At 34.0% G+C, this 12,855-nt stretch overlaps 1 protein-coding gene across 1 annotated transcript; it reads right to left on the bottom strand.

The window, feature by feature from the left end:
• Positions 1 to 2,889: 2,889 nt before the first annotated feature.
• LOC144966131 (uncharacterized protein C15orf61-like) lies at positions 2,890 to 11,955 on the bottom strand. The gene is made up of 3 exons (XM_078902241.1): positions 11,586 to 11,955; positions 8,937 to 9,069; positions 2,890 to 8,081 (listed from the first exon to the last, which is right to left on the bottom strand). Exons 1-3 carry the CDS (start codon positions 11,850 to 11,852, stop codon positions 7,951 to 7,953), a joined length of 531 nt encoding a protein of 176 aa, XP_078758367.1. The 5' UTR covers positions 11,853 to 11,955; the 3' UTR covers positions 2,890 to 7,950.
• Between the last annotated feature and the right edge of the window lie 900 nt (positions 11,956 to 12,855).

Below are 12,855 nucleotides of genomic sequence, written 5' to 3'. Positions count from 1 at the left end.
TTTCATCACATTTGATTCACTCGTTGATCTATTGAATGTGTTTTAATGCCATATATTTGTATGTGTATATCCTATGATATTTTAATTTTAGCCCAGCAAAATCATGATTTTTAGAATCAAGTTTTATGCTTTTATACTGTAATTGCCAACAATGATAAATTACAGTGGTGTCAATTGTAAAGGCAAATGATGGCTTTAATACGATGACTAAACAAATACATGAATGCAGTACCATTTTAGATTTTCCCTTTTCAATGATAAGTATTGAGTGAATGCGTCTGTTTCTGTTACCCGATTCAGTCCCTTGATCGGGGACACATTAATAATTTCAAAAGCCCATTCATGTGGACGGCTGGCTATCTCATGGTTCCGTTTTATTGTTTGCCACGAGTTGTGTTATTTTTATTTTAAGTGTTATTAACTTGTGAAAAATCATCAAGGTTTTGAAATACAATGCGACCCACTGAATAATAATAAGGGAAATCATGTCGTTGTCTAGAGTTGTCGTCCTTGTAGGGTTTTCCAAATAGTGGAAAAAGGAGGCTGTGATTAGACTTGGATATGAAGCGCAGACCACCGATTATAAATAGACACATCATAACTGATTTCAAAAGGGCTTACAAGTTTATATATATATATGTATATATATATATATATATATATTATATATATATATATATATATATATATATATATATATATATATATATACATATATATTTATGAGTGTTGGTGGGTACTTGTAAGTACGAGAGTGCTCGATAACGTTAGTTAGAGCTAATATAAATTATAAATGGAGTCACTCACTTATTTATGGCCGAAACACATGTTTCTGTGGTCTCCATCCACGTCTTCAGTCGACATATTATATCCGTAGAATTCTACGGACATAATATACCGACTGAAGATGTGGATGGAGACCACAGTAATATGTGTTTGGGCCATAAATAACTGAGTGACTCCATTTATAATTTATATATATATTTATTTTGTTTTTTTTAATGAAAATAATTGAAGTGTGAAAAAAATAATAATAATTGATACCTCAGATCATTTGAATTAAAATATACTTTCCAGGATAAGCCTGACCAGTACGATTTCTTCAAACACAGAGTTCAGACCTGCCAACTACTACGAAAAAATGGTAAAAATACGAATTTTTGGCTTCAACAATAGAAATAAATACATTTTTGATTCATTACAAAGTGATTAAAAGAAAACTTTGATGCCACAAAGGATCTATTCAGGGTTTTGAAGACATATTTAATACTGATAAATGTAAAATATTAATTTGTAAAGTTAATTATAGTGACTTCTATTTCTTCTCTCTGAAAACTACGATTTTTTTCCATTTCAAGTTGGCAGGTCTGAGAGTTTACTTGGAACTCTTTCGAATGTCCCAAAATTTTTCCTTATTATTCTTTGTATATGGTTTCCTCAAACTGGTTTGCATTATATCCCAAGGAGTTGGAGGAAATCATAGTCCATTGTATAAGTAACTAAAGACCATGGTAACGGTACATACCGATTTACCAATTCATCTTAGATTTTGAGTCGAGTGTATGGAATGGAATGGATGCTATGCTGCGTTACGAGAATTAAATTGTAACAGTTTGGATCCCCCTCAAAAATGTCCCGAATCTTCATTTTGACACCACTGTGATTTTATTAATGAATGTTCATCGCATCGCTGTTGCTATTTATATATATTATGATTTCAATTGATTATACTTCTGAACTAGACTCTAATAAAACTTAGATTCTTTGTGCACTAACAAAACTACTTTTGTACTGTGTTTGTGTTTGTCACTCATTCCTTCCTGATGTCTTTGTTTTAGTAGAGGTGGTTTTTGTGATAAAAAACACATTTAAAGAAAAAAAATCCTCCCAAAAATTCAGTCTGCTTCGACAAGGGATCGAACCCTCGTACCCTATGACTATGAGTTTGGATACATTTTTTCTTGAATTTTCCTAAACGCTATGTGTAGCGCTGTTTCATATAATACAAATCTATTTTTTAGAATTCCGGATGAGACATAGGTAATCTCAAACTATGTACATTGGTGGTGTGCTCTTGGACTCTACATCTGATCCCTAATTGTTCCCAGTTCACCTATGTCTTACTTTTTCTTGGGTGCTTTAATTGTAATTCTATAACTTTTTACTATCCCATTTTCTTCCTTTTTACTGGCGCTGATATAACCTAAATGTGTTGCAAGCGCCTTAAAAACATAAAACATACATATTTTTTTTTTTTTATCTTACTCCCGTGCCTGCACTGCTTCCAAACGTCTCACCTCCTTTTCTTTTCTATAATAACTAAACCTAAACTCACTGGTTTTGGGCTCTTAATTAAACTAGAATGAAATCAGCATCCTTCCTAGGTTCCCCTCTGAGTAGGTAAGGAACGAAAAACAAATACCAACATTTATATAGCGCTTTTCCAAGGATTTACCATGCTCAGTGCGCTTCACATTGTTTCATTTATTTCCCCAGCAGGCCTTATTGAACCATATTTCCATTTCATACAGTACAAGTCACTTGTTAGGAATTCTTTTTGTACTAACACGTTTACAATATCTGAAACTGCCTCATACTCATTCAAACCCGAGTCGATTGAAGTAATGTGTGTAAAGTGCCTTAACCAAGGACATGTCGGAAACATAATTTTCAAAAATCACTGTCACCCATCCGGTCAATGAATATGCTTAGCATTGCTTGACTTTTATGATGACGAGACACCCAGCCACAGTATCTCTTCCACTACCACCTCCAAATTGTCACAAAAACTGTTAAAAACATTTTAAAATAAAACAAACAAACAAACAAAAAATCCCAATTGAATTGGGGGGGGGGAAATGACAAATAAAAAGACAAGGAAGCTAAAACTTTACGATGGAAACTGCTGAAGACATTTTATTTTGATTCAATTTTTCAGGTAATAAAATACTAATGTACAAAGTAAAGACATAATCTGTAAAAAAAAAAAAAAAAAAAAAGGCAATATCTGATTGTAAAATGCAAAGGAGCATCATTGGTTGAACAAACAAAAAAGAGCAACAAAGCGACATTTTGCAAAGGCCTAAACGACAGAAAAATTATGTTTTGTTTTTGTTTTTAAGGGTTTTACGGCGCTAGCAACACATTAAGGTCATTTCAGCGCCAGGAAAGAGGAAGAAAATGGGATAGTAAAAAGTTCTAGAATTACAATTAAAGAACCCAAGAAAAAGGAAGACAAAGGGGAATTGGTTCAAATAGGAAACAGATGTAGATTCCAACAGCACACCATCAAAGTACTTAGTTTGAGATCACCTAAAAGTCTCATCCAGACACAAGCACAAGTCCTCACTAAGAGGAACACACTCAAATGTTTACAAATCATATATAATATGTATACAAAACATAATACAGTGCATAACAGAGAGATGATTTACACGGAACAAAATATCATCTCCCTAAACAAACCATACATTTGAATATTTCCCTCTCAGCCAGGGTATCCGGCCAGGGTCAGGACAAAACTAAGTAATCTCATTCTAAGACAAGACAGAAAGCAAGTTGGAAAACAGATACAGGGGGATAGAAGACAAAGTAAGTACCTTCCTGCCCACAATGGACAATAAAATTACCCCTCTCTGATATTCAACACAATAAGAGGAAGCCATCACAGTTTTATGATTCCCAACTCAAGAGTGGTCACTCATTAATTTGTACTCTTTCATACCGTCAACTTTGAGACAGTGGAAAAACCTCACATCTCCAGTGAAAGAACGATACAAAGGTTAGTGGAATCTTCAAAACATTGAAGTTACAGACAATCAAAGAAGAACCCTATAAGACTAATGGTTAAGTAGGTTTTTGTTTTTGTTTTTAAGTGTTTTACGGCGCTTGCAAAACATTAAGCATAAGGTCATATCAGCGCCAGTAAAAAGGAAGAAAATGGGATAGTAAAAAATTCTAGAATTACAATCAAAGCACACAAGAATAAAGACAAAGGGAAATCGGTTCAAATAGGGAACAGATGTAGATTCCAAGAGCCGTAAAACCCTTAAAAACAAACAAATAACAAGGTCATGTTTGTTGTTTTCCTTGTGTGTTTATGTGGTTTGCGGGGCTTGTGACGTTATTTGGTTAATTAAAAAAATAAAATTCCCTCTATTCATCCCCAAGTGGAAATTTGTCTTTAGGGTCTATTCCAAGGAAAGACTGGAATAACCAAGGCGAGGTGACTTGCTCAAGGCCACAAGCGGTGGGTGATTGAACTCGGTACCTTTCGGGTAGGAAGCAAAGACCGTACCACTGAGCCACGCTGCCCCTTAAAAAGGAAGACGATAGACGAAAAGTTGTGGATCTGAAGCATATCCCTACTATAGTACTCCAGTTGGCCATGATCTGAAGTCAAAAGACAAGACCAAGCGGATTGGTTCAAATAGGGAATGGAGGTTTCCAGAATAATCCACTGATGGGCCTTTTTGACATTATCTAAAAGTCCCATCCAGGCACAAGCAAAGGGTAGGGTCTCGCCATGAAGGGTGCACTCAAAATCTTTCAAAGGGAAATATTATAATATAAAAAAAAAAAAAAAAACTTATGATGTACATAACAGGGAGATGATTTACGAGAAAAAAAATCTTTCTTGAACAATGGTACTATACATTTGACTGTCTCCCTCCTAGCCAAGGATCCCGCCAGGAACAGGAGGAAAAAACAAAACAAAAACATTCCATAGCAAAGACATTGGAAAGGGAAAACAGATAATTTGGAGCATAGAAGACACAGCAAGTGTCTACCATTGGAGGTCAGAAGACCCCGCCCATTGTTAAAACTTTTTTTTGTTTTTGTTTTTTTCACACCAACAGTAACAACAATAAATGTATTTCTTAAAAGAGTCTAAAGTCCAGTACAGTGTGCTCTATGGCATCTATTCTGAGTTTTGTCAATATATTGGGTGCAATGGAAAGAGGAGGGGGGGGGGGGGGGGCAGAGGGTGGAGAGCAGGAGGTGTATTAACATGAACCTGTTAAGTTAAAAGTCTTTGTATTGAAGCAGGAAAAAAAAAAAACAACTAAAAACTATAGCATTTATAAAGCCAAATATCGACTAAAAGTGGTCAAAGCGCTTTACAATGGGTCCCTAGCCAATAGCAACCCTTAACATGGAGAATGAGGCATGATACCTGTTAGGCATCATTATTACAATTCTTTTCAACAGACAACACTGCTAAACGCCTAGTACTCATTTTACACCTGAGTAAGGTGAGAGAATTTGAGTAAAGAGCCATTTCCAAGGATTCAACTATGCATATGTGCCTCTCAGAGCGGGATTCGAATCCTAAACCTTCCAGTCCGAAGGCACTAGATCACATAGCTGCACAAGGTAGCAGGATCATGGCATAGTTTATCGAGTGCTTCACTAAGTACAACCCAGAGTGGCTCTTTAAAAAATTCCCCTTGTGATAAAAAACACATTAAAAAAAAAAATCCTCCCAAAAATTCAGTCTGCTTCGACAAGGGATCGAACCCTCGTACCCTATGACTATGAGTATTGGATACATTTTTTCTTGAATTTTCCTTAACGCTATGTGTAGCGCTGTTTCATATAATACATATATTAAATGCACAAATTAAACATTAATATAAAAAATAAAAATTTAATTTAAAAAATAAAAAAGGTAAATGGAAGATTCAAAAACAACGACCAATAAACAGCAGTGATATGAAATAAAAACCTTAAGAAATGAGGCGAATTAGTGAGTTAGCATTAAAACTTAAAACTTTCAAAGCATTTATCACATTTTACTTGGGGTTTTTTCTTGTACAGATAGGAGCACAAACAATTTAAGAGCAATCAGTCATAACAATGATAAATAATGACTAAAACTTCTACATCCTGGCACTACTAAATACAAGTCTTAAAAATATTTACATAATATATAAAATATATCAATCCACAAATTCATACACCAGAAAAGCTTCATTTGAATTAAAAAATTGAAGTCTAAATCTGGTGTTTCAAAAAATTAATTCGTTTTTTTTTCTGCAGTCTTTGAGGAAAAGAATGCAGAGGGTAAATACAAAAATTAAGAACAGAATTTAGCTTTAGATGTTGTCCAAAGCATGAATCAACCAAATGGAAAGGGAGATGTACTTGTTGAAATAGTCTTAAAGTTAACCCTAATCGTACGCAGTGTTTTTACCCCTTAATCGTACATCAGGGGTAATTTTGTTATCCCGTGACAATATATAATAAAATAAAGAAACAGTTCTTTATTTTACTATATATTGTCAAGGGGTAACAAAATCAAGCCCCCCGACGTAAGAATAGGGATAGGTCTTTATTTTACTATATATTGTCATGGGGTAACAAAATCAAGCCCCCCGACGTATGAATAGGGATAGGTCTTTATTTTACTATATACTGTCATGGAGTAACAAAATTACAACCCCGACGTATGAATAGGGATAGGTCTTTATTTTACTATATATTGTCATGGGGTAACAAAATCAAGCCCCCCGACGTATGAATAGGGATAGGTCTTTATTTTACTATATATTGTCATGGGGTAACAAAATTACTCCCGACGTACGAATAGGGTTAAAGAAATGTTATTTTCTCTCTTTTCTCTTTTTCCCCTTTTGGTGGGGGTGTCAATGAATGAGACATGTCCAATTTTTTTTTTTAATATTTGATTCTTTTGTTATGTGATGGAAGCTGAGGTGCTATGAGTACCTATGAAATGAAATTATTTCTTGGCAGCTATGAGTAAAACATAATCAAAAATATGTGTCAAAAGATTGCTTTGTGACATTGCCTCTGATAACAAAATTTAAATATCTTAAATCTAAACCAGTGGATTTGAATAAACACATTAGAGAGATCTCTGTTTCTATGCTATCTCAATTCATATACAGTGGAATTTACATAAAGTCAACACTCTTAAAGTCAACTTCTGCCTATAGTCAACACCTCTTGTTGGTCTCGTGGATAATGGATAAAGTCAACACGATTTAAAGTCAAACAAATTTTCTGGTCCAGCAGTTTTGGCTTTATCACTGTATTCCACTGTAGATGACAAAGTTTGCGCACAGATATTTATTTCTCTGTTGAATGCAATTCATGAAATGCAATGGTACATGTAACATACATATAGGCACGAACATTATATAAAAGTTCATAAGCAAACCATTAAATTGTCACAACCTTTCTATGCCTCAAGCCTAAATATATATACGAATATATATTTATATATATTCATCTTAACAATGCCACTACCACATTATCTCATTCGTCTAGTGTTTCATTCATCCTATGAATTACATATTTCAAATAATTTATAAAATGATAACGGTTGGTTCAGATTTTACATATCCAATAATTGATTCACAGTGTGATTTATTATCTATGCTTCTTCTTTCTCTTTGACACATTTTTAGATTTGCTATTAGGGCTTTCCACTACAGCAGTTTTATCAGACTTTGGTTTCTCGATCGGCAGATGATTGTCATGATTTTCCTTTTTCTGCTGAGGCTCTGATTCCTGTCCAGAAATTTCTACTTTGCTGTCAACATGGTCTGCTTTTTTAACAATGTTCTTTGTTCTCTTATACAACACTTTGAAAATACAAACGATAATGTTTACGCATGCAATGAATAAAATAAGAACTAAAGCTAACAAAACAAATGTTAGAAAGGGTGAAAGCTCATAGCTCTGTGGGGCCATTATGAAAATATAATAAAATTCTAAATATATTCTCAAAAGATGCTCAATAATCAATAAATATTATTTCTTTGGTCAAGACTATGGACTTCAAATATGATTGTTTCATGTGGAAAACTGATAAACGAATCAATAAGTTTTCTTTTCAATGAATATTAAACCAATTTCATTTCTAAATATGATATAGTATTTTAAGAATGCTGCTTAGGACAGATGTCTGCCTTGCTAACGTCTTCAATACATGGCATCAGGATCCTCTTTGTTGATGAAATAGACTTTAATAATTTGCTTGTCTGGCATCAGCACATCCTCTGAATGTCCAATGAGACACCAAGTTGCAATCCCATAAGCCAGTGTTGGGATACCTGAGGATTAAACACAGTAAATAGTAAATTACACGACGACATGTTACAGTGAACGACAAAATCAGTCGGATGGTGAAAAGGTTTGAACTGAGATATTCCCAAATTTAGTTAGAAGGTCAATTTTTATCAAAAATGAGTTCTTGTCATAAATGATAAAATCAATCCTTTTTGTACATCTTCGAGAAATATCAAAGCTTAATTTCACTTCTAAATATTTTTCACAGCTAGTCAAGTTGAAAAAGTATGAAATTTGAGAAAAGTTGCTGGATACCTTTCCCATACACATCTGATCATAACTTCATGAAAAATCACCCGATTTACTTTAAATAAACATTAAAATGCTCTGGTGAGCATATTCTTTCAGAAAATGCAAAAAAATGCAAATCCAAAATTTTCACCTTCCAACTGAATATGTCATGCACTGACACATTTAATTAATGATCACTGTCAACATTATATAAGATATGGTCCCGATGCAGTGTCCTTGGGTAAGACAATTTACACATCTTATTACCCAACTCGACTATGAAATGGAAATGTGTTTCCATATGGCCTGCTGCTGGGTTTATAAACAAAACATTGTGAAGTGCATTGAGTGTGTAATATATACAATATATGTTCATTTTGATTTTTACTTTTCAATGGCATCAATCTTTTAACCCTTTTACTGAATTTCTTTGAAATCATAATGCAAAGTTACATAGATTTTTGTTTAAAATAATGAAAATTTATTATATAGAATTTTCCACGGAATGTACCATGCTCAATGCGCTTAGCAGTGTTACATTTATCTCCTCAGCAAGCCATATGGAACCATATATAACGATAAAATTCAATCATGAAAACAGTTTTTACCTAAATTCAAAACCTTTAAAAAAGTGTAGAATTTGTTGTCGAAATCCAAGTCTGAATAAGCTCTACTTGAACAATGATACTTGATGAAAGGAAAACAACCTGTTCGAAGCACCTGGTAGTTCTTTCCATCAACCTTAAAAAAAAAAAAATGAAGGAGAGATTAAGATTAAAAAAAAAAAATCACTTCCTATGTATGAAACGAATGAAATAGCACCACTCACTCACTCACTATCCAGCGTCATCCTCATTGACGTTGGCTGCCAGCACTCTGTGATGACAAAAGTCTGCCCATTCCTTTCGTCTGTTGACGGTATCATATTATAATTCTCTTCCATTCATCTCCGTCCACTCTAGGATGTTTGTTATATAACTAGACCTAGGTCTTCCCCTTCTTCGTTTGACCTCCCTCCAAATAGCATGGCAAGTTTGCATTTTGTTCATCTTTCTAATCATGATCCATGAGATTTGAGATTAACAATGTTGTGATTTCCCATCAGCTGGTCATGTGAAACCAAACTATAAGCGACTAATATTCATCAGTAGAGAGGAAAAAAACAGCAGATGCACACATGAAACAATTTGAATGATAACCTCATCATGAAGTACAAATTACAAACTACAGCTAAAATAACTCTGTACAAAGGATTAGATTATCTTACAGAGATATCAATAAATTAATACAAAATATAAACCAGATAGTTAAGGTTTTAAAAACTTTAAACATTCCTCCATCCCAAATAAAAGTATTTTAAAAAATAATATTGAAAAAAAAAGTTATTCCCATTGGGATTTGAACCCAGGACTTTCTAGTTCAGAGTCAAACAGCTTAACCACTATGTCACAGATCCACTTGACATGTGGAGACATTTAATCAGAATCATGCCTCTATCCTTTAAAAAAATTTAAACATTCGAATGCCATTTTAAAAAAATGTTATTTATCTTAAATGCAACTAATATTAGCAAAAAAAATAATTTAAAAAACAACAAACAAACAAACAAAAACAAAGCATGTTTTCGTTTTAATTAAGTTACTCTATTTTGCCAAAATACGGGAGCAATATCTCGTATTATGTTAGATGTCGCTCTATTTTAGAGCGATATGTTGCTCTGTTAGTATTAGGAAAATAGTAATATGTCAGAAGAGCGATATATCAATATCTAGCTAGAGATAGGGTTAGGAATAAATAAACGAAGTGGTTATTCAGAGTCGACCCTGGATAACCATGTGTACAGATATTTAGAGCCGAGTAGCCTATCGAATTATCGAGTTGAGTTCTTGCGAGATGAGTCTCTTTCAATTTGATACCAGTTTACTACGGTTATTTTGTGACTTTGGCAATTTTAGTGCCAAATTCTTAAAACTTGGCGATTTTTCAACTTCAGTCGCTTATAAATAAAAATCTTTAATCAATTGCAAAACATATTCCATCAACAAAGCAAATTTAAATTAGCTTATAAACAACCATTTCTTAAATCGATCAGCCTAACTTATTATCTCTCTATTACCAAATGATATCTATAAACGTAATATGATATTTAATATGAAGATAGAAGGGTGGCTGAGAGAGAGAGAGAGAGAGAGAGAGAGAGAGAGAGAGAGAGAGAGAGAGAGAGAGAGAGAGAGAGAGAGAGAGAGAGAATTAATGAATTGATTTTTATTTTTTTTAAATTGTTTTATAATTAGACACAAGTTGTAATGAATTCTATTAACAAATTCAGAACAATCAAACAAAAACAAAACAAAACTTAAAAAGGAAGAAAAAAAAAAGACACGCTTATAAACCTTATAAAATCGTCAAATGAATGTATTATTATCATGTTACAGCTAAAAAGTACACAAATATTTACACCCATTTGCTCCATCCCTTTCCCTTTCGATCATCTTCTCATTCATGGCCACCATGTCTCTTGTGCTGCCTTTGACATTTGGCGCCAGCGTGTCTAGACTAACGTCATAAATAAAGGAGTCTCACCAAAATTCATGCAACTGAGCAGAGGTGTCAAAAAATGATAGAAGGCATATTATTGGGTTTTTTTCCCCTGAACTACCACTGAGCGGCAGAAAATGTTTGACATGACAAAAACAACGGAACATTTATGAACAAATCCTAAAATCCCAGAAATCCGCGGAAGATTATCATCACTGGTCCCCACTATATTTTTTTAAATATTTCTTTTTTTTTTGTTGTTGTTTTTTTTTTTGCAAAATCTCGACAATTTGCAAAAAATTGCAAATTTTGCGGCCGCAATGCAAATCACCGATGCAAAAAACTGCCATGACAGAAGAGACAAGAAAATATCAAAAAGTAAAACGATTTTTTCCCGTAGGGTTAAACAGAGGTGGGAGAAAAGAAAAAAACCCCAGAAAAACCGTGTGGTTGGTAACTGGAAGTTCATCACTCATAACTGTCTACAGTTATTCGGAGTCGACTCCCCGACTCTGAATAACTGTAGACAGTTATTCAGAGTCAACTGTCTACAGTTATTCAGAGTGGACTCCCCGACTCTGAATAACCGTAGACAGTTATTCAGAGTCGACTCTGAATAACCGTAGACAGTTATTCAGAGTCGACTCTGGATAACCGCAGGGCCGCAGCCTAAATAAATTAAATAAGTAAGTAAATAAACAAAAAAGTTAGTGGCAAACCTCCCAGTTAAAATATGACAAGCCGAACTGGTCGTTGACGACTGATCTATAATAAACAACGAATGATGTCCAGTGTGGTAACTTGCGCTGGCGTAAATGATTAGTCAAAACCTGCGAAGCCGTCGGCTTTTTCTTCCTATTTGTTTTCTGGTTGTGATTGTTCTTCAATGATTCACTTCTGTGTTTAGTCTCCAAATGCAATTGTGATAATACCTTCAAATAAGAATTTCTAAAATATGCCAGTAACCTGGTACGTTTGGTTATCATTAAGATGGCTTAAAAGGCAAATGAATTAGAAGGCAAGTTTGAGTTTTGATTTTGATGAAAAATCTCTGCTAACACTCGATCTGTCGACTGTCGATAAATAAACAAAACAGATATTTATTAGTTATCTCCCTTGTTCTGATTCGTGGCTTTCGTAGCATAAACTTTTCTTTATTTAGTTTTCCCCAAAGATAATAATATTTGTTTGGCTTTGCAATCGACGTGAACCAAACTGAATACTGTACACAAAGGTTGCAATCAAGCAGAAATTTATTCAAGTCAATCTATGGAGTTGCCTATGCATACAATATAAACAACCTGATAAAAGACAACCTTATTGTTATTGTCCTTTTATTGTAGTAGCGGAAAAAATTAAATACTTTAAAACTACTTGCTAAATATTCGTCATTATAAATGTCAGATGAATCCCATAATTGTAGATTTAAAAAAATAATAATAAAAAATAAATAAAAAATAAAAAAAACAAAACAACAAAAGTATTCCTTCACATCCATTTCATTCGGCCCATGGAGTTGGAGTTAATCCCGGTTTCTATAGCGTGAAACGGACAATAGCAATTGATTTCTACCCTTTAGATAGGACGCAAGTGCGGTTATATTATGGTCTTGTGGTATGACACTCACCTTCAGATCGGAAGGACTGGAGTTCGAGTCCCACTCTGAGCGGCGCAAAGTTGTCTTGTGTCAATGGAAATGGCTTTTTACTAACATTCTCTCGCCGTACTCAGATGTAAAACGAGTACCTGGTCGTCAACAGTGTTATATCTGGCGGGGAAAAAAGTGATAATATATCGCCTAACACGTGTCATGTCTCGTCCTATATTATTAGGTTAAGTGTTGCTGCTGGCTAAGGGCCCCATGTGAATCGCTTTGAGCACGTTTAGTGAATTTTGCATTATATAGATGCTCTAGTGTTGGTTTTTGTTTTGTTTTTTGTTTTTTGTTTTTTTTTAGTTTACTGCAAAGTACTTTCCGCTCGATCTAAC

Source organism: Berghia stephanieae, chromosome 2, assembly GCF_034508935.2.
Source record: "Berghia stephanieae isolate SIO BIC M18660-M18661 chromosome 2, UCSD_Bste_1.3, whole genome shotgun sequence".
Classification (NCBI taxonomy): domain Eukaryota; kingdom Metazoa; phylum Mollusca; class Gastropoda; order Nudibranchia; family Aeolidiidae; genus Berghia; species Berghia stephanieae.
The sequence above is the reverse complement of the archived record's forward strand: the minus strand, read 5'-3'. Positions and strand labels throughout refer to the sequence as shown.